Source organism: Rhamphochromis longiceps, linkage group LG8, assembly GCF_057381845.1.
Source record: "Rhamphochromis longiceps isolate RC_006_pf linkage group LG8, R_longiceps_female_GT1.1, whole genome shotgun sequence".
NCBI lineage: Eukaryota > Metazoa > Chordata > Actinopteri > Cichliformes > Cichlidae > Rhamphochromis > Rhamphochromis longiceps.
Window position 1 is genome coordinate 29,490,231 of NC_140564.1, and position 21,081 is coordinate 29,511,311.

Below are 21,081 nucleotides of genomic sequence, written 5' to 3' on the forward strand. Positions count from 1 at the left end.
TATTATTCTTTAAAATAAAATTATTTTAGATTTTAAGGTTTTGTTTTTTTTTTAGATAATTTGTATATATTCATTTAGCATACAATCAATTAAAATGTAGAGACATTTTGAGAAAAGTTCATCTTCTTGGATGTTTTGTTGTCTTCCTTACCACAAAGCTCACCTTATAGTAAATTTCAAATTACATGTTTATATAGTTAACTGTTTAAAGACTGAATTATGAAATAATTGCCAAAAATTCTTTATTAAACCTTCTGACAAGTTGTTAAAAAAAAACCCTAAATGAAATATTAATTGGAAATATAGGAGTTTTAATTTGTTTTACATTTGCTACATCTGGGTTTTTTTGGTTTTTTTGGTTTTTTTTGCAATTCATTGATTAAAACTGTATTGTGCAATTTTGTTTAGATTTGATTATGTAGAATTCTCAGAAAACCCATGTTTCAAATATGATGAAACTGAAATGATTTTAGGTGCTGTATTCCTTTAAAGCACCAAGTCGACTGTGCAATCTTATGAAAACAGAGTCTGTCTCCCTCTGAGCACGTTTCTTGGACTACAGGAAGGAGTTACATAATATAAAGGAATCTTGCAACTCCTAATTGTTAGCATCACCAGATGCTGTAATGCTAGCTGTCCCCTGACCCATTCTTAGATCAGTATCTTCCTCGGACTACGTCGGGCATAGTCTGAGGGCCATTCACATGCTAATCGTCCAGTTTGCCCCTTCAATTTCACGGTGACTTGAATTGTTCTGTGAAGGACATTAGTGTCTAACCTCTTTGCTATCGTGTTACAGAGCTTATCATTAAGTCTTTGCAAGGAGGTATTTGGTGCTGTGAATAGAGCCTCATGACAAGAAAGATTGGAAAGTCTTAGGATGTTTTATTAAGGTATTGATGTGTTTTTTCTGACAAACCTTTTGATTTTATGAACAAACAGGATGTAAAAGGCAAAGAAGAATTTATGCCAGAAATAATGCACAGTAACTAATCACAACTAGAGTTATTAAGGCTTCAGGAGAAGCCAGTGTGACTGTTCTAAACCTGCCAGCGAGAACACACGTTTCACACACATAAGAAAGGCAAACGAGACAAAAGCGATATCTAATAGCACAAGACTTTGAGAAACCTTATATTGCCGAATGCTGCAAAACAGTGGCCTATCATCTCCACTTAAGAACAGAAGTTACCATTGTAGGCAGCACGTATCACAGTCAACAATCGCATTTTGGAGGTATCTATACATGTCTGTTTGCACTATTTAGCTTCTTAAACGGTTTTCTATTCCTGAATGCTTTGTCCTCTAGCATAAAAGGAAATAAAACCAGTGTAGAATTTGAAGACATTTTAAGAAGCTGCCTATTTCTCTTTTTACTCCAGATTTCTGTAAATATTCGCCTGATGTATATATACAAAACCGATCTATCTATAACTATAAAAAGTGATTGTTTTTTGTGAAGTTAGTTTTTATTCTATTATTTCATATTTATCTATTTTTATACCCTTTATTTAACTATAAAAGCCTCAGTGAAATATAAAATCCTTTTTACAATAGTTACCTGCCCATGTAAGCTGCAATATATTATGTTACCAGGTATGGAGTTAAGGGCGTGGCCACCATTATTAACAGAGGTACCAATCATAGATCGTACAAAAGGTGGATGTAGCCACTGTGATGTCACCCATTGGTTTGTGAAGTCCTATTTGCAGGCTCAAGATTGGTGTTTTCGGACAACTTTATTTAAAAACAAATTATGCGACAAAGATAAGGCTTCCTGCAAAGTACAACCAACCAAGCAAGTGAAATTTTAGCATTTTATAAGTTACTTAGTGCTAATTAGTAGATATGTGTTTCTTGAGTCCTAACATTTTAAGAATGCAGCTTGCTAGTCTAGCTTAGCTAAGATTTACCCTCCCCCCTACAGGTGATATCTTTTGGCTAAAGAAAACCTCAATAAACTCCAAAAAGTAGTGTCCACAACCAGTGGTCTTCAAGCAGTGTATAGTTTTAGCCCTCAAAACCACATGAAGGTCAAACCAAAAATCAAATAACCCAATGACGACTCTACTGCTTATCATGTTGTTTTGGTCAGATGGGCTTAATTTGATAAAACTTGCATCCTTCTGGCTAACATTAGCTTTCTTGCTAACACGGATCTATGTGCATGATATTAATATTAGTTTTGCAACAATAGCAACACTGATCACACATAAAGAGATCACACATAGAGAGACTCGCTTTAAATTTTGTACTAGTCAAAAACTAATAGTTTTAATTGTATAAATTTAAGAATTCTCTGTTAGCTGTCTTGAACACACTCTACAACCCTGAGAGCTAATCCTTTGAGAGACTTTGGTCATTTGAAAGTCAATGTCTGAGCAGTACAGAGAGCTTTTGTGAGAAGCTGACAATAGAGCTCTTAAACCCATCCTGCCAAGGGAAAAAGTGGAGATAGGAGAATGGGTGAAAGTCGATTAGCCTTACCTGTGATAGTATAAAATCCCTCCCTAAGTTATCAAGAGTTGTTAGCTCTTGAATCACCACTCCAGGTAAACTGCTAAAGAGCCATGAGGAACCTCTGACCTCAAGGTGGTTGAAGACATTACTTCTGTCAGGTAAGTGTCATATGTGTTATATTTTCTCAGACTTATTTTACACATTATCCTGTTATTGATAATTCTTGAATTTCTCTGCAGCACCACACTATGGCTTTTGTCAGTGCACTGTTAATGCTGCTGCCTGTTGCATGGTCATGCATTCCCCAAAAAGCAGGTAAAAACACTTTGACACAAAGATGAGTATGTATTTAACATGCTTCTGCCTCATGACCTGTATAGCATTTATATGTAGATTTTTTTGGTCATTGCTTTTTAATGCAAAAATCACCATGCATCCTAAAACTATGACTTATATGAGTTATTTTTATACATATATGAAAATTATCCCTAAATGTGAATAAAGCTCAAGAGGAAAAACAAAGAAGGAATTGATAACCACTACTGTCACAGTATGATTAAATAAACTGTAAGGTACAGTGTATAATATTCCCTTTTTATTTTAATTTTTACTTCAGATTACGTTATGGTGTCATGTTTCCCTAATGCCATAATTGCCAACGTCCCAGAGTGTCCTTACGGCTGGGAGATTGAACACTTGTCTCTCGGTGGAGTCTGTTACAATGGAATACACAGCCCAGGTTACTACCGCTTCATCATCCCAGATCTCACACCCAAAAATCACTCATACTGTGGGACTCAGTCTGAGGTGAGAAGCCAAGTAGGCCATAATAACCGGTACTGTGCCGCCATGCTTAGAGATTAATTTTGTCAGTTTTTATTGAGACAATACCTGAGATTATTGTTGCCTCTTTACCTTACAATACAAAGCACCTTGAGGCAGCTGTTGTTGTGGTTTGGCACCATATAAATAAAACTGAATTGAAAGGTGAAATACTGACTTTTTATTTTGCAGACATAGGACAGGGGCTGGAAATGTAATGAAGGCATTGCATTGCAGTGCATTGCATTGAGAATAACAGACAATCAACAAAATACAGGGTCACTAAAATGCAATCATGCTGAGGTTATCCCAAGGTCTTGGCATATAAAATTTAAATGATCTATGTAGGTATGAACACTACTGCATTATTTTTTGTAATTTGGTCTTACTGTCCCTTGAGGATAGTACTATTTAAATACAGAGAAGTCTCTCTCAGTTTATTTAAAAGTATTAATAACATTATTTTATACTTTTCATGCCACAGTACATTCCCGGCAAAGACCCCAAATACATCTTCTACAACTCCATTGTGTCCAACGATACTTCACTGACAGTCAGAAACCAGCCTGTGAACTACACCTTCAGCTGCACGTACCGAGCAGCCTATCTGGTTAATAATGCAGTCTTTAGCCAAAGGTAAGCACCAGTTCAGGATACGAGATGACCACAGCTGCTGTCTGGATGATATGTGCCTTCTGACCCAATGACTTGCAGCGTTTTTACTAAACCCTCTGCTTTTTCCAGAGTGGCTACAGTTTATGTCAACAATGGGAGTTTAGGCACTTTTAGATCACAGTTGTCTATGAATGTGTTCACGGTGAGTAGCTGCTCAAAGATTCGCCCGGTGGAATCGACATGTTTAACGTAATAAATGCTTTTTATCAGTGTGTTTTTGTTATAAATACTGTCTTTAATAAATGAAGGTATTATCGTGTACACACCACGATCATTGAATGCAAACGAGAACTGCAGACATCTTGAAAAACACAAAATGTCCCATATTTCATAGAATTCAAAGTTCCTGTATGCCAAGGACGCTCCCTATGTGATTGATACCTCTGAGATCGGCTCTGAAGTATTCATTGGCATCGAGGCAAAAGGTCTAAGTAACAGGTAGACTTTAGATGTTTGTATGTTTATTTTTGTAGTTTTAAAGGTAAGATTCTCCCAGACTTCTAAAGCGCATTTGTCCTTTACATCTCAAAGATTCAAAGTTGTGATAAACAACTGCTGGGCAACTCCTTCACCTTACTCCACAGACAGGAAAAGGTGGAGCCTCATCATTAAGAGGTACTAAAACACAAAAGGCTAAAACAACTTAAGGAACATTTTGTTCCCACTTCTTTATGTTTTATAGGATGTTTAATTGCTGTTTTCCAACAGCTGCTCCTCTGACAACACTGTGACTATTTTTGAGAACGCCAAAGACAGCCGCTCCATGTTCAAGTTCAACTCTTTCCGCTTCCAGCGGCAGGAGAAGGTGTCCACTGTTTGGCTTCACTGTGAGGTCCAGGTCTGTGATGGAGAAAGGATCACCTGTCAGCCAGTGAGTGTTTTGTTATTTAATGATACCAAAAACATTATAGCAGTCGTTCCCATCTACATGTTGCTGTTTTGCAACTGCTCTTTTTAAATGTCATAGTAGAAAAAGCACAGATGTTACTAATAACATTAACTGTGGCTCTGTTGTTAATTTCCAAAGTTTGACATGCACTAGATACAAAACCTGAAACATCTAAATGGAATTCGGCTATTACAGTTTTCTCAGAGTTTAGGTCTCTTAGTCAATCTTCTTTAGCTCATCATCTCTGAGAGCTGATTTTCTTCCAGGCTTACCTGATTTCTTCCCTGGCAGCAGATCACTTAATAGATGCATTTACAATCCTGCAGGTTAATCTGGGCTGACCAAACCATTTTAGATTAAACTCATTAAACTCACTATCAATGGACTGATGCAGACTGCAAGGCTAGCAGCATTAACCAATACATTTTAAGTCTAGCTTCCACATAGCTGGTAAGTTGCCTTTACTGGCCAGTCCATGTTTTGGCCTTTGACACCATGCAATTATAAACTGAATAACAGATCACTATAACATTGAATTCTGTGTCTTTATACAGTTAGGTACTTTTTCTGCAATAACATTTACAAATTAGTGATTTTCCTCTATTAACAAAAAAGCTAATTTCACATTCTGACTGGTTGTTTTTCAAGTTCTTCTACTGGCCTTTAACATCAAAGTTGAGTACAGTGTAAAAAACAGACAAACATACTAAACAGGAGACCATGGTTGCTTTTTCTTGAAGAGCCCCTGCTCTGTGAGGAGTTTGCCATCAGATGTAGACCCAAATGGGGGGATCCTTACTGCTGAATTTCACATTAAAGGTAAACCGTGGCATATTTATGACTGAGATCAATAAAGAGTAACTCATGCAGTCGATTGTATAGTATGAACAGTACTGGTTTTTTTTTAACAGGTAATCAGTCTTCTAATAATGGACACATAACAGGTAAAAAACAATGCGATGATAATTTTGGTTGATTGAAATCATAATCGAAACAAATAATCTGAACAATTAAAATTTTTTGATAACTAAGGTCTTTTATGCTTTAAATAAGTAGAGTTTAACTGAAATGTTTAAATCTGTGTATTGCTTTGTACATGAGCTGCAAAACCACTCAAGTTTAACATGAACTCATCCTCTCAAAGCTTACGCTCAGCTAATCGTGTTCAAACTTGGTTCTCATTCACTGAGGTTTGATCTGTTAATTTTTTTCTCCCTCCTTTAACAGGCGTCTCAGTGCTCATCCTGCTTGTGGTCCTGATAAACACATGTTATGATTTCATCAACGGATCAAGAATTTTATAAAACAAAATCATCAGTTTCCATTAACACACAAACACAGAGGGGAGTGCCACCCAGGACTCAGGGAGCGTATGAATACATTCCTCCCCACGCGATCATTATCTCACAATATGATTTTTATTTAGCATGTTTATTGATGCTTTGAACCTTGTGTGATATTTCACTCCTTCCTCCAATAAAGATTCATTACATTTTGAAAGAAAAGGAATTTTTTTCCATTTGTTCCAAACCATAAAAAAAAAAAAAAAAAAAAAAAAAAAAATTTCATTCAGTCCTTAAATTAAAACCAAATTTTCGGTCTGACAGCACTACAACAAACAGAGCACATGACTAAACATAATATTACATTTTTTCTATTTCCATGACACAATCTAGAACAACTATAAAATGTCTTCTTCATTTCATGTTACACTGAAAATAAAAACTCTGATATGGGATTTATTTATTCAGAGGAAAAATGAAAACAGATTTTAAATCTCGTTGTTTGCTTGTCATGTTTTTATGGAGTGTTTTATAATGGGAAGAGGTGTTTTTCTCAGTGATCAATCACAGCTCAATCACAGGTATTTGATTATTATTATAATAAGCATTATCAAACTTCTGATTTACATGATCTAACCAAACCCCACAGTGATTGAGTTTAGTTATTTGTGAAATAGTCATATGACAATAATAGAAAAATACTCAATTACTGATTTATTTATTCTCTCCAGGTCTCAGTGACCAAACTGTGCACAGCTGAATGACAGATGTTGATACAACAACCAGCTCTGCAGCTGTAAGAATAAATTAGAAATGCTTGATTAGCTTACAAAATATTTTCTTATGAGATAACTTTAGGCACGTCAGAGCTGACTACATGTGCCACAACAAACAGTTTGAATGGAACGCTAAGCATTTTGAAATAATTTACAGCCTTGTGTGCAAAAGTGGATCCACTAAATACTTAAATCCCAAAGAATAAAGAATTAGAACTGCAATTAGTTGCAATCCAAACTGCAGTCTCTGTTCATGCATTGTGTTCTGCATTTTCACTTTGGCCTCCATCCACATTTTGTCTCTAGTCCTTCTTTTTATACATGGATGACTCAAACTCATCTTGCATGGAATTTTTTAAAAGCTGTTAAAAACTGATATCTTAAAATAAATTTCTGCAGTATTCCCTGCTAATTAATATGCGTCTTTTCTCTTTAGATGTGTACTGGAGGCATCGTGGGTTCAGTTATAGGAGGTACAGTCAGGTTTTTTGGGGCTCTTTTGTCTTCACCTCTGGTCACTCCTGGTTTCTTCAATGGGAGAAAATACAGTAAAACAATAAAAAATACAAGTCATTATACAATACAACATATAAATAATATAAAATAATATAAATATAAATAAATATTTGTGAGTATACCTCTGTTTTTACTGGTGAAGAACCACGGTCAGTGAAGACAGGATTAAATCCAGCTCTGTTCAGCAGCCAGTACGTCTTTTGAGTCCCTTTACCCTGTCACAAAGAGAAAGACATTCTGGTCAACCTAACATCTTTGTTATTTCATTTTGAGGGAAAAAATATTACAGACTGTTCACCTTCATTTGAATTTCTCCTCTTTCTTCCAGTTCAAATGATCCAGCCTGGAAAAGAATGTCTGCCGTGGACTGAGATACATGAATCTTCAAGGCTGTATGTGACATACACATATACTTCTAAAGAGAGATTTTAAGCAAGACAAACTCCTAGGTTTGCATGTGAGTTCAACAGCTCTGCATGTTTAATCATGCAAACATGTTAATATAGACCATCACATCAAGTTAATTTTTAAGGCATAATACGACTACTGTAGACTGTTAGCCTGAAGATTAGCACAAAATACAGAAGGAGAATGCCATAAATATTTGTAGGTATAAACCAACCAAGAACTGGACTAAATGAAATGGATATTATGAAATTATGAAAAATTAAGGGATTGTCAACATAATTAGAATTCATCCTCAAGGCACCATTAGCATCTAGAGAAAATTTCATTTCATTCTCATACACTGTACCCAACATAAACTCGTATGAGTGATGGATATATCTAACAAACCAAGGACACTGCATGCTAGCCACTGGTCTCTCTGTTGCCAATGGGGTCAGCTCTGGCTGGTCATGTGAAAGAATGCAGTCTTGTGGAACTTGGACACTGACTTTACTTTCAGGCCTTCAGACCCAGAGAGTGCATCTATCATTTATAAACAATGCCACAATGATTCATTCAAAAGTAGCCAAACTGACTGAAATCTAAAATTGTCAAACTTATAGTGAAGCAAGAAATCAATAGTCATGAATGTTTTGATTTATCTGAAAAATGCACTGTCATTTCTGCCCTATTAAAAAATGAAAGTGACAATAGTCACTTCAAATCATACCACAACTACATAAATCTTATTTTTTTAGGGTTATTCAGAGTTTAAATTTTGAAATTTCAACTGCTTACTCACGTAAGCTGTTGCTTTCCATGCGAGAAGCTGTGTTCACCGTGTCACCAAATAGGCAGTATCGAGGCATGGTGGTCCCTACCACTCCAGCAACTACTGGACCTACAACATTTTTAAAAGTCAGAATGGATTTTGTTTAAATTGCTCAAATGTTCAATGCACAAACTATTTTTCCCACTACAAAGTCGTTCATACTTCTTGTCACTTGTACTTAGGTCTCAGTAATAGAGCTCTAGGAGCTTGTCAGTGACCATATGCTAACCAAGTGGTGACAAAGGAAAAATGTGTATTCCATGACCGTGTTTGCTGGAAATTGCAGGGTAGTGACTAGTGTGAAATTGGTCCAAAAAGTATATAGTCCTGGACCAAAAGCCCCCGTCCAATGGCTTTGGTCACGATTTCCATGGTTGCCAATAGTTTGTAACTTAAATATTTGCAAATAACTGAGAAGTGCAACACAAGCCAAAAAGAGAAGTTTTGCCTTCAGTGTAAAAGTTGTGTCTTATTGGTGAAACCAACACATTTTAAAAGATGCAACTTTTACACTGAAGGCAAATAATGTCAATTTCCAGTTTTGTCAAGGTTACTATGGGTAACCTTGACAATCTGCTAGTGACCAAAATAATCAGAAGGATTTTTCTTTGTGCAGCATTCTCTTTGTGACTAATTTTACCCAGCAACAGCCACCAACCTCCAGCAATCACTCACTAACCAGTTGGGGTACTTTTCAAGACCTTCAAATTCTGTAATGTGTAACAGCAGTCTGGCGAGGAAGGAGCGGCTAGCCGGTCCAGCGGGCATGTGGTGTGGAGGTTAGCCGGATAACACGGAACCAGTCGGTTAAATCCAATAACAGACCTTTATTCGCCGTCAGCAACATTACACTTTATAAGCCAGGTCTCCTCGGCTGTACTCATCCGAACCTACATGCGTGGGGATTGGTACCACCAGCGCCAGCTTGTCACAACAGTAAGTAAGGTGCTTTCTTGGAGCATGGAACATGAGCAGCATGAAATGGCTGCCGCTAACAACTCACACACCCACTAGGAGACCCCCACAGCTACTACAATAGTTGGGCAACCCCCCCTAGTGGTGCTATAACCCAAAAGGTTTGTTACAAATGCCATGGTCTCCATTGCTACTGTATCTTACCAGAGTGTATCCCAGTGCGAATTGCAAGGCTCTCATTTGGCATGTGACGGATTCTGAACACCTTTATGCCTCTCAAGAAATGTAGCGCCATTGTGGATATCTCCAAAGCATGCAAGTTTCCATTGCTGATAGGCAGACCACTTGCCACCATGTATGCATCACCAATTGTTTCCACCTTGTAATGTAGAGATGTAAATTACATTTTTAAAATAAAATAAAGCTGGAAGAAAATAAAACATAGCACAAACAAAAAAAAAAGATCCCTGAAATTTCAAGGAAATTAAAATTTTCATTAAACAATTGTAAATTGTTTTTTTTTTTAATTTCGTGTAATAGCAAATAAATTTTCTAAAGTTTTAACTGTTAAGATTTTGCTTTTAATCAGATATGATTTCTCTGCATTGCTGGTTAAATTTCTTTAATTGTTTTTTTCTTAATAAGATAATGTAACTGGATGCTGAGTTAGTAAATATGGAAGGAAATGGTAAAGCTATTCTCATGTCTTGGTAAGAAAGTCAATATTTATCAAAATATCTATCGTATGATAGATATTTTGCTTTTTATGATCACAGTATGTTCACTGTCACTTACTTTGTAGACATCGTACATCTTGATGATGTCATCAAAGAGACTGTAGAGGTCGTTGAGGAATGTTACCACTTCCATCGCAGAGCTGACTGAGCACATGGAAGTGAAGCCGACAATGTCAGAAAAGAAGATGGTGACCAAGTCATAGCTTTGTGGCTCCACTGACTTCCCTGACATCAGCTGTTCAGCAATATATCTAAAATCATTGCAAAAAACAACAACAACACAAGATAAGGTTGACTGAGTATAGCAATACAAAATATATAGTTCCTTTGTTATCAAGTACCTTGGCAACATGCTGGCGAGGAGCTTGTCTGCACGAGTTTTCTCCACTGTAAGCTGATTGGTCCTCTCCTCCACCACGTCCTCCAGGTGATTTGCATACTTTTCCAACTTGTCCACCATATTATCTAGAATGTTTGCATGGCTACAAGATAGAAATTCATCATTAACTCTTTTGCAATGAGGATTTAGTTAGGTTAAATCTTACTTAGATTTGAGTAAGACTGAAGACAGTTGGAAGTTTTAGCTTGTGAACTTTAACATTTATGGGCATTATGGTAAATTTGTGTCTCACTTAAATAAAAATGTGGAATATGACTTTACACAAAAACTTTATAAAATAAAAATTTAGGGATATGATATTACCTGTCTGGACTAATGTCTTTCAGCCGCGTCCGTATAGAACCAAATGGCGGTCGGTGGTCAGGGTTTTCACTCCAGCAGGCTTTTAGCAGTGCATTGATGTTCTCTTCAACCAGCTGTTCAGACAGCACTGGTCGGAGGGGTTCCCCTTGAAAAGGTGTACTCAACTGCATAATAATCTCTGTAAGAACATCTAGCATTAGAATTTAATGGGCTATATCTTTCAACTTTGGTTCAGACTAAAATATAATACCGGAAAAATTGCCATAAAATTTTGTACTTCAATCCAATGCTACATTATTTCACATATACTCAGTAATCCACAAAGATACTTAAGAACTTGGTTGAAACCATCACATTTTAAAGTTATTACAAAACTGGGATAGACTGATAATTACAGCGCAAAAGAAAATGGAAGTAGAAATGCTTCTAATGGTGCCAAATTGCCAGAAGGTAAATAAAGCTGGAGATTGTAGCTAACTAACAGTAACTGATTTTGGGCGTTGACAAAAAATTTGTAGGTTAAGACAGTTAAGAAATCATGCCAACCTTTAGGGTCCAGATTAATGTCCTGATACGGACCAGCTTTGGAGTTGTACATTAGTTCCCACATTATGATGGCAAAGCTGTAGACATCACCTTTGGGTGTTCCATTGATCGGGGAACCGACCTGTCTGAGAAGCTCAGGGGCAATCCAGTACATCTCTACAACATGTTCTCGTGTGTTACTTCTCCATCATGTGAATTTATTTAGGATAACAGTGATTATTACAACAAATTCTGATTTCACTGACCTTCGTAATTGGGGTTTTCCAGTGAGTTCATCTTGCCTTTGTTTCCATATTTAAACTCCCACAATCCAAAGCCAGAGAGTTTGATTTGTAGTCGGCTATCCACCAAACATGTGCTAGGTTTCAGGTTCCCGTGAAATTTTAGGCTACTTTTGTGAATAAACTCCATTCCCTGGACAACAATTTAATTATTTTAAGATTTAAATAGTAAAACATTTCAGAGTACAAAATACACATTCAGAATTTTAACATATAAAAGTAAAAAAAAAAAAAAAGGTATACGTACAGTTTGATGTCTATTTTAAAAATGTGAAAATACATTTCCAATTGATTTTTTGATTGGAATTAATTAGATTAATTAAAAAATTCATTCATTCTTTCTTTTCAATCTGTTTCTTTTTGTAGATATGTTTTAATTATTTTATTTATTTATTTTTACAATTTTTTAGTCACTTTATGACTTAAGTTCCTGCTATGGACCTGAGTACATTTTTTTAAATTGTTATTAGAATAAGAAATTTACTCATTAAATAAATAGACTTACATTGACAATGTCATATGCAAAAGACAGCTTGAACATCCCATCTAAGTCAACGTCTGAAGCCTTAAGAATATCCTGCAGAAATATGCCAACATGGTTCACTTTTAAGTTAAAGGTTTATTTATGGTTAATGCAATCCATTTTGAAAAAAGAACCTTCAGACTTCACTGACCTTCAAACTACCTTTCTTGCAGTACTGGAAGACCAAGCAAATGTTTGGTGGTTCGATGCATGCGCCAAAAATTTGCACCAAGTTCTCATGTTTCATCTCTTTCATCTGTCTTGAAGAGTTTAAGAAGGTTAGGTACAACATAAATAAAAAGTGAAGTAAAACATAATAATACGTTGTATTAGATACAGTCCACCTGGATTTTTGGCTGTTAGAGTTTTCAGAGTAAATAAAAAGTAAATTATGTTTTATCTTGAAAAAAATGAAGAACTTTACCATATTGAACTCTGCAGTGATCGAAGGCTTCTGGAAATTACAGCTAACAGGGTTCTCAGTGTACTTGATAGCCACTTGATTTCCCTATGTGAAAAATTAAAATAACAAAATATACATCTCTTAAAGTCATAGTAAAGAAGAGTATGTAAAGTACTATGTAAAGAAAAAAACACCTCTTTATATTACATAAGCATTAAAAGCTTTCTTTATAATTCTTAGATAAACAATAATTCATATTTGTATATGTGTTGATACATTTTCTTTTGCATTTACATTAAATAATATTTGAAACTAGCCATTCAGACAATAAGCTTGTTTACTGAATTCATAAAAGCCCATATGATACTCAAACTTTGACTGGAGTCACTGCAATTCACATTAATTCAAGTCAATTTTGAATTGAATGTTGAATTTGAATTGAATTGAATGTAATTTGAATTACACATATATTCTGTGTTTGTCTAAAACCTGCCCTATGTTATTATTATGTTTAACATGTTCATGTAATGGATCAGGTATTCTGTCCTCAATATAGGTGAACTGAGACTGCCAGAAACAAAATAAAGAGCAGAAGCCAAAAAGACTGCTTTAGCTTCGGTTTTGTGGCTTTAAGTTTTGTGTTGGAAAAAAGAGATACCATCCTTCTCTACCTTTAACCTTAATATAGTCCCAAAAGTTACACAGGCTCACTGTAAACTCGAAATAAAACTAGTACCTGGTAGAGACCTATGGTGGTGTAGATATGTTCTTTGCCTGCTTTGTCCCTCAGGTCGTAGCTGTTGGTGGATAAACTGGCCTGAGAGCTACCACTCCAAGTATGAGTACCTGAATTGCTTAGAGACATACCCTGATTTCCCTGAAGGAAAAAAAAACACATGTGAAACCTTGTACACTTATCATTGTTCGACTTCACAACACCTGTCGAATGCTCATACTGTAGGTTCCCTGATGATGGTGATGTCATTGTAGTTGATCATCCACCAGTAGGAGTCATCCAGCCTCGTCTGGAGTCTTAACTTCTGCAGCACCAGCACCCCAATGCTCAGAACTGCCAGTACCCCAATAACAGGGAAGGTCGCAAGAAGAGCCAGCAGGGCAATGTCTGTGTCCAGAGAGAGCAGTAAGTTATTATGACAGTTAGACATCAAAGTTTCTTCAAAAAGAATACACACAAAATAAAGGTTTAGTGTTTTGAAACAAAAAATGTAGGTAAGGCATGAAGTCAAGCTGAGCTGCAATCTAGCAGACTGGTTGATACTGTGGCAGACCTAAATAATTTGTGTTTTTAAGCTGTGCTTTTAAGCTGCTTCTCTCACCCCAACTCCTGCTCTCACCCCAACCGGTCGCCCCTCCCTGAGCCTGGTTCTGCCAGAGGTTTCTTCCTGTTAAAAGGGAGTTTTTCCTTCCCACTGTCGCCAAAGTGCTTGCTCATAGGGGGTCATATGATTGTTGGGTTTTTCTCTGTATCTATTATTGTACGATCTAATGTGCAATATAAAGCGCCTTGAGGCAACTGTTGTTGTGATTTGGCGCTATATAAGTAAAATTGAATTGAATTGAATCTCCACATCTGCTTCACATCTGCAAGCCACTTTGCAACCTAGTAAGTCCACTCTGTATTTTGTATCAGCTCTGCTCTGTGCTTGGACGTTGCTGCTGCTTTCTCTACCTGTGCCTTTCCTGACATGGGTGTGGAAGTCCCAATAGGCATACGAAAAACAAAAACTGAAATCTAATTCCATAAGGAATAGGTTTTACCATTAGTCACCCATTCACATATTTCATTGTTGAAGCCACATACTGGCACATCGGGTGGAGGTCTTCCTTTCGGCCACACCACAGACGCAAACATTGAAGTTTGTCTGAAATAAAACATTTTCTGATAACTATCATGTCTCTGTTGTGTTTTTTGTGTTATCATTGAGATGTGACTGAAGATTGTTGTCATACAGATGTGATACAAAACAATTTGGTACCTGATATTTTTGGTGTGACTGTCAAAATGGAGGATTGGGACAAACTTGGTGATGTCACCTGTGTGCTGGAGGTCATAAATTGAGTAGTCTAGATTTCGCTCTCCCTCTCTATCAAAATGGACCAGTCCAGAGGCTCCTGCAATGACAATCTGTTAGTGAATCAAAGTGTCATAGAACATTATGTGTCACCCTTGAGTTTGATTGTTTTAGCAAAGTGTTTGTGGGTGTAACTACAACCGATTAAAAGTCAGTTCACCCAAAACATACAGTATCACCTACCCTCTGCCCATGGATCTGATTTCAGTATCAATCTGTGTTACATCCACAGATGAAACTACTTTTAACTACAGCAGGTTTAAAAATACCAGCAGCTAGATTGTCTAACTTTTGTAAAGATGAGGAATTCCCCAATTTCTAGATGTAAAATTTGAACTTGGATGCCAAACTCTATAACACGAGGTATCTGATAAAAATACAATTAAGGTAAATTTAATTCATTTTTTAAAAGGTTTTTTCAAAGTCAAAATAAACTTTATTGTGATTATTATTTTGTGATTATGCTTTGTAGACATGTTGATTTACTGTAACAGGCCCAGAAATATCCTCTTTATTATTGCTGCCATTCCTCTTCCTTGTCAAAGTTTTGGTGCCTTGACTATACTGATGAATGGTTTGGACAGGCTTGGCACCTGGGACAGTTTATTAGATTTCCCATTCATGGGCTGAATTGGTTCAGTTTACATGTTTACCTAATGCAGCTGTGCCGTGACCGCGTTACAGAGAGTGAATGTGGCGTGTTGAGGTAGTTGGCATGGTTAAAAAAATAATAATAACATAAAAGTTACTCATGCTTTAAGAGCTGATGGTCAGCTGACCTCAGCAGACCATAAGCATTATCCAAATTTATATCAACAAAACAAACTGTTAGCACTAAACTGATTATTTCCTTCACTAAAGAATATAGAAGCCTTTCAAGAACCAAGTAAAAAAAACAATATTTGCACTTTACACTGAGGCAAAATCAAAATACAGGTATTGAATTGTGTAGCTACCATAAAATTGAAAGTTGTTTCTTTTTTTCAGGATCTGTAATAACTCCCGACCATCATGAGGGTCTTTGCCACCTTTCAGGACTTCCTTCAGTGCCATGGCGTACAAAAGCACAGCGTCATGCAGATAGGCAGAGTATGGGCTAACCTGAAATACATTAAATCAGTAAAATAAATATGTGAAAGTTCAGTATTTTCCATGATTCAAATTCATGCTTTCTGTTCCCTGTGCCTACTTGCCTGTTTTTCAGATGTTAGGTTGCTCCGAAATGGATGTCCGCTCAGTCTTTCAAAAACTTGTTCAAAGAAATCATAATACTCGTAGCCTTCGTAGGATTTCTGAGCAATAATGAACGCCATGTCAAAAGCTCTTACGGCAACCTCGTCTATCGTGCTGTTCAGGGCATTTTTCCACAAGTTATCCTGCTCAGGAAAAAAGAAAGTTTAACATGAATAATACACGAGTCAGTAGATGCAACAGCACTTTGAGTACTCCAGGAGAGTAGAAAAGCGCTATATAAAAATCAGTCCATTTACTATTTACCACAAACAGCTTTGATCAATTTTGATGGCTCATAAAGATTTAACTCAGTCTGGAAGACGGATGCTATGATGCTATTTTATTTAAAAACAAACAGTCATATTCCTAATCATACATGAAATCATGTATAAGCTCACTAACCCTGAACCACTCTGCAGATATAACACAGCAGTAACAAAGTTTTCTTTTATAGCACAGCTCATGCAACACTACATGCTTTACATGCAGATTATTGACACAAAGGAGCAAATATTCAAATCCATGAATTAAGTTATATCCAGCATGTAGGCACTAAAACTGTATTTGAGCCTTTAATTTTAGATAATGTGTGCCTTAAAGTTTTATTTAGTTTCCTGATGAGCACGGTTCTAAAAGACAACATATCCAACTCAAGAGTCAATCGAAAAGTAAAATATTGGACTTTCTGGGTCTAATTTAAAAAAAAAAATCAGGAGGCTGTACGTTATTAATGTTGTTGAATTTTGTTTGATAAGAATAGCCTCAGGATATAACGAATTTAATTGAAGCTTACCTCTCCTGTGTCTTTTCAGGCTTTGTTGTCTTGGTGTCCCCGTTTGTTGGTGATTTACACAGCTGAATATTTGTCTTACTGTGTTGTGAAAGTTTTACTCACCACAGTGCCACTGACCTCAAAATGTTGTACCAGTAAGAAAATGTAGTCGCCATTCATCAGACCCTGACTCTCAGCCTCCAACAACAGAGCCATAGTATCCTCTTTGTTCGATAGCACCACAATAACTGAAGAAGGGTGGATGAAGAAATTAGAATTCAATTAAATTTTATTTATACAACACATAAGAAGTTCATAAAAACAAGGTGCTTCTATTGTAAGGTAAAACCCCTTCAATAATAGAGGTAGAATCACAGAGGTCCTCAAGGCGACAGTGGGGAGGAAGAGCTCCCTTTTAAGCGTTTAAGCGAAAGAGACCTTGAGCAAAAACCAATCTCAGATTATGGGATGAAGAGAACAAGACAACAGAAAAGAACAGCCAAACAAAAAGCAGACAGAGGACAAACTATTGCAGAGACTAAAAAAAGGGAAAAATTAAAACAGGAACAAATGACAGACAAAAAAGTGGTTTCATAGTTTGCTACAAAGTGCTCATAGACATTTCTCTTACCTCTAGCAACCTTGGAAATGTACCTAACATTCTGTTGAACTAACTGGGGATCGCTGGTGTCAAATTTAACCACTGCAGTGAGCTTGAATTTGGCTCGCAGAGGATCCTCAATCGTTTTCCACAAAGCATCAACCTTGTCCCAAGTATTCGAGTCCAATCCCCCACCGATCAAAGCTACATGACTCCACCCAAAGAACTCCAAGGTCTTCACCAGGACCTCGGCGCTTCTTTTAAGAGGGGGCATTACAGTGATGTAGGAATCGTAGTTGTCACTGTCGTCCATTTTGGTTGATTGTCCCACAAAGCCAAACATTGGGATGTTCCATTTTGACGCAATGAGACCAGTCACCTGGAAAGCAGTTTTAGTAAGTAAAATTTAAAGGGTAAGATTATTTTTTTTACAAACACTCTTTTAAAAGACAAAAAGGCTTATCAGAAAATGGGAAAGCAAGTTTTGAATTAATATTAACTTCAAAAGGAAAACATCAAAGCCTTACAACAACAGACTGTTTTTATTTAACTAAAATGTCTTTTTTTAGAAACACCGAGAGATTTATAACATAAACTCATCCTTGATGAGGGGAACAACAACTTAATAACCTGTAAAATCAACCACCTTCTTTGGGTGTATGGATGCACAATTAATTTCTAAAAATGGTCAAATTTCATGACCCATCCTTATACTAAACTGATGAATTGCCTGATTTGTTTTAGGAAATATAATATAAGCAATATTTCTCCAGTTTTCCATGTTCAGTCAATATCTTGTCAGTAATGTAAATTTGTCCTGATTAGTTTACTATTGTGTGATATGGCAGGTTATTGTTGTATTAAGAAGGCTTTAAAACTGACTATAATTAGACCTTGGACTTCAATCAATTCAACAAATTGTTTTGATGGTTTGATCCAAACTTCGAGCTGCAAAATAAATCTAAAACTCAGAATCTTATCCTCTCCTCTATTGTCATTTTCAGTCTTTGCAGAGACTTCCCATAGCCGATTCTGGACCACTTGAGGAGCCAATTTGGCCCATTAGCCATATGTTTGATGCTCCTGCAATAAATGAGTCTAGCATACAATAACAAAAAGTTAGAGTAAATACAAGTAAAGTCATTTAAAATCCATCAAATGCTCTTTATTTACAGACTTTTATAAACTTTTAGGATGATTTACAATACATCAAAAAGAACCATACTTTCTGCTTATGCAGGAAGTATGCAACTTATGCAGGATATGTATTTCACATAAACAAAAACATTAATTTCACATGAATTATACCTCAGCTTCTTCAGGACATGCTGGACCGAAGAGCGCAGACACATTTTCTTTCCACACCTGGTGAATAAATGCTCCTAGGGACTCTTTGGGACTACACTCAGTGTCCTTGAACACAAAATCCAGATTAATGTTTCCCAGTAAGGCGGGGTTAGCGTTCACCTTCTCCACAGCTATCTGTATGGCTGAGCCCAGCCGCAGGGCGCTGAAAGGGAAGGTTATGTTCCAGGGAGCCTGGAAGGCAATGAGCAGCTTGTGAGGCTGAGATCCATTGGTGCCATTGCTGATGCTAGCAGCAGCAGTTAACAGAAGTGTGAAGTGAAGCACCAGCATGGGACTCGTGCCACGGCAATATACCCCCCTCAGCATCACTCTCATCCTGTTAGTGGCTTCGTGTTACAGAGCTTAAATACGCAACTTCACTGGTGATCCTGGACATTTGGTTAGGGAGGGGAAAATGTAGGAGGAGGGAGGTGGTATAGAGAGGGAAAGTTTATTATTGTTTTTGTGGTTTGATCCTCTATTCAAAATAACTTTTAGTTGATACACAAATCAAATAGTAGAATTTGTGCTCTTTACTTTACTTTTCTTCTGTGTAGCTCATATTTTTATCCAGAAAACATTCAGCAATCCAAATAAGAATTAATAATTATCCAAAGATTAACTTTTGATTTTATTGATTAACAAAATAAGATCTTGATTAGGATTCAACTACAATAGACCAATAAATCCAACTTGTGTCACATTTATGTGCACATGTAGTCACTGCTTGCAATCATAAATCCAGTGTCAAAGTTCAACCCGATCTGTTTTACCTTTAACAGTGTCATGCGTCCACTTCAAACAAACACATAGAAGAGAGGAAAGAGGGAGAGGAAAAGAGGACAGGTTTATTTAAAGAATGTGGGCTAAATTCATAAAGATTTTTTAGGGGAGAAATGAAAAGTGAAAACTGTTGTAACTCTCCCGGGTGTGTTGTCTGCTTATGCAGGGCTGCAAGAGCCAGATAAGGCAGGTCGAGCCTTGCTCTGTGCAGAGGAGTTCTCACACCTGTGTGCAGTTTAAGGTGCTAATGACTGCAGGTGGGCAGGCTGTACATTAGTGGTGTTGCTTGCTTCAGCTGTTTTTTCTCCAGGGGATGAGTCGGCTCAGCCTGGTCCCCAACTACTGCCGCTAATCCCACCAGGTAACTTTTAATGAACCTATTCCCTTCATCTCACTGCCTGACAAAATTAACTCATTCGCACAAGAAAACCTGTTAGAAGATCAGCACTGTGTTCCTTGCTTTAAGTGAATTGACAAAGCTAGGTGTGGTGATTGTTTGTCAGACGTGTTCTGTACACACAGATAAAAGTTTCACAAGTGAGAAAACGCACAGATAATTCAGTGAATTCATTGGTATCCTTCAGTATTGCTGTTTGATGTTTCATTTCACCATTACTGACTGTAACCTGATGATAAGATGAGCAAATGTGAGGTGGCGTTTCCTTTTATCTAATCTCTTTCCAGTGATTTCAACACAATGCAATACACCTTGCACTGTCTGACAATATCCATGGTTAACTTATGGGATTTAAACACATGAAAGAATCAAAATTGAGCTTGATAAACGGGAGATAAGAATAGTGCCCTTTTCACCAAGTGCAACCTCTTGGATTTCCCAGTGTACACACAAGTTTTATTGATTTGGACAGAAATCAAAGAAATTTTGTGGTTGTAAGAGCTGATGGTTGAAAGGTAGTTTAATACATTGCACAATGTACACTTTAATACAAGACAGGTTTTGATCTCTGTGATCATGTTCTTTTTTTTTTTTTTTTATCAGCGGAGGTGATGGTGGTCAAGGTTCAAAGGTTTTGAAGTCTCATGCTCATTCATTTTTATGGGTTCTTATTCTGTGTTGCCCTTCAGAGCAGAGGAAGAAGATCTGCTGTGAGCACATGCCACGCACCTCTAAGGACCAGCAGCAGGTAGGAGAACCTGTCGCTATTTCTAATTGTGTTGGTTAATTTCTAAACTATCATTAATTTTAGGACCTGTTCTTAAAAATCTCATTATAAATGTGTCAATAGATTTGTTGCACAAAAGGTAAAATATTTTTAAATGCACCTGCTTGACTGTTCAGTTGTCTTAATTAACATCTTTACCTAAGTGCAGTTCAGCAGTTTGTCACAACGGTCAAGAAACCTTCCTATGCTTAAAGTAAAATGGCCATTAAAGCATGGATTTATGTTCTTCTCATTTTAGGTGTTTATAAATATTCTGCAGCACTTACTGTCTTTACACTGTACGGGCTGTAATTCTCTCTTGACCTTTTTATGGGTTGGGC

The 21,081-nt window shown here is 36.8% G+C and overlaps 2 protein-coding genes across 2 annotated transcripts; one reads left to right on the forward strand and one right to left on the reverse strand.

Annotated features, from left to right (window-relative positions):
* The first annotated feature begins 2,708 nt into the window (after positions 1-2,708).
* On the forward strand, positions 2,709-6,186 carry tectb (tectorin beta). The gene is made up of 10 exons (XM_085416950.1): positions 2,709-2,775; positions 3,077-3,267; positions 3,767-3,918; positions 4,027-4,099; positions 4,292-4,395; positions 4,489-4,572; positions 4,666-4,828; positions 5,587-5,665; positions 5,758-5,790; positions 6,074-6,186. Exons 1-10 carry the CDS (start codon positions 2,709-2,711, stop codon positions 6,148-6,150), a joined length of 1,023 nt encoding a protein of 340 aa, XP_085273076.1. The 3' UTR covers positions 6,151-6,186.
* Positions 6,187-6,201: 15 nt separating this feature from the next.
* On the reverse strand, positions 6,202-19,113 carry gucy2g (guanylate cyclase 2g). The gene is made up of 22 exons (XM_085416947.1): positions 18,756-19,113; positions 17,478-17,826; positions 16,985-17,094; positions 16,035-16,217; positions 15,798-15,942; positions 14,746-14,881; positions 14,528-14,631; positions 13,705-13,871; positions 13,485-13,625; positions 12,770-12,853; positions 12,497-12,601; positions 12,328-12,399; positions 11,787-11,955; positions 11,542-11,697; positions 10,996-11,173; positions 10,634-10,774; positions 10,351-10,543; positions 9,760-9,934; positions 8,611-8,709; positions 7,720-7,811; positions 7,544-7,636; positions 6,202-7,433 (listed from the first exon to the last, which is right to left on the reverse strand). The coding sequence occupies exons 1-22, from the start codon at positions 19,083-19,085 to the stop codon at positions 7,338-7,340; spliced, it is 3,318 nt and encodes a 1,105-aa protein (XP_085273073.1). The 5' UTR covers positions 19,086-19,113; the 3' UTR covers positions 6,202-7,337.
* Positions 19,114-21,081: the final 1,968 nt, after the last annotated feature.

Excerpts from the sequence above, each read along its gene's own strand:
- gucy2g (XM_085416947.1), bottom strand. The coding sequence starts at position 19,085 with ATGCTGGTGCTTCACTTCACACTTCTGTTAACTGCTGCTGCTAGCATC. Across the intron at positions 17,095-17,477 it reads CATTTCCAAGGTTGCTAGAG|TTATTGTGGTGCTATCGAAC; the intron begins GTAAGAGAAATG and ends ACCCTTCTTCAG. Across the intron at positions 12,602-12,769 it reads TCACTGCAGAGTTCAATATG|ATGAAAGAGATGAAACATGA; the intron begins GTAAAGTTCTTC and ends TCTTCAAGACAG.
- tectb (XM_085416950.1), top strand. The coding sequence starts at position 2,709 with ATGGCTTTTGTCAGTGCACTGTTAATGCTGCTGCCTGTTGCATGGTCA. Across the intron at positions 3,268-3,766 it reads ACTGTGGGACTCAGTCTGAG|TACATTCCCGGCAAAGACCC; the intron begins GTGAGAAGCCAA and ends TTCATGCCACAG. Across the intron at positions 4,829-5,586 it reads AAAGGATCACCTGTCAGCCA|AGCCCCTGCTCTGTGAGGAG; the intron begins GTGAGTGTTTTG and ends TTTTTCTTGAAG.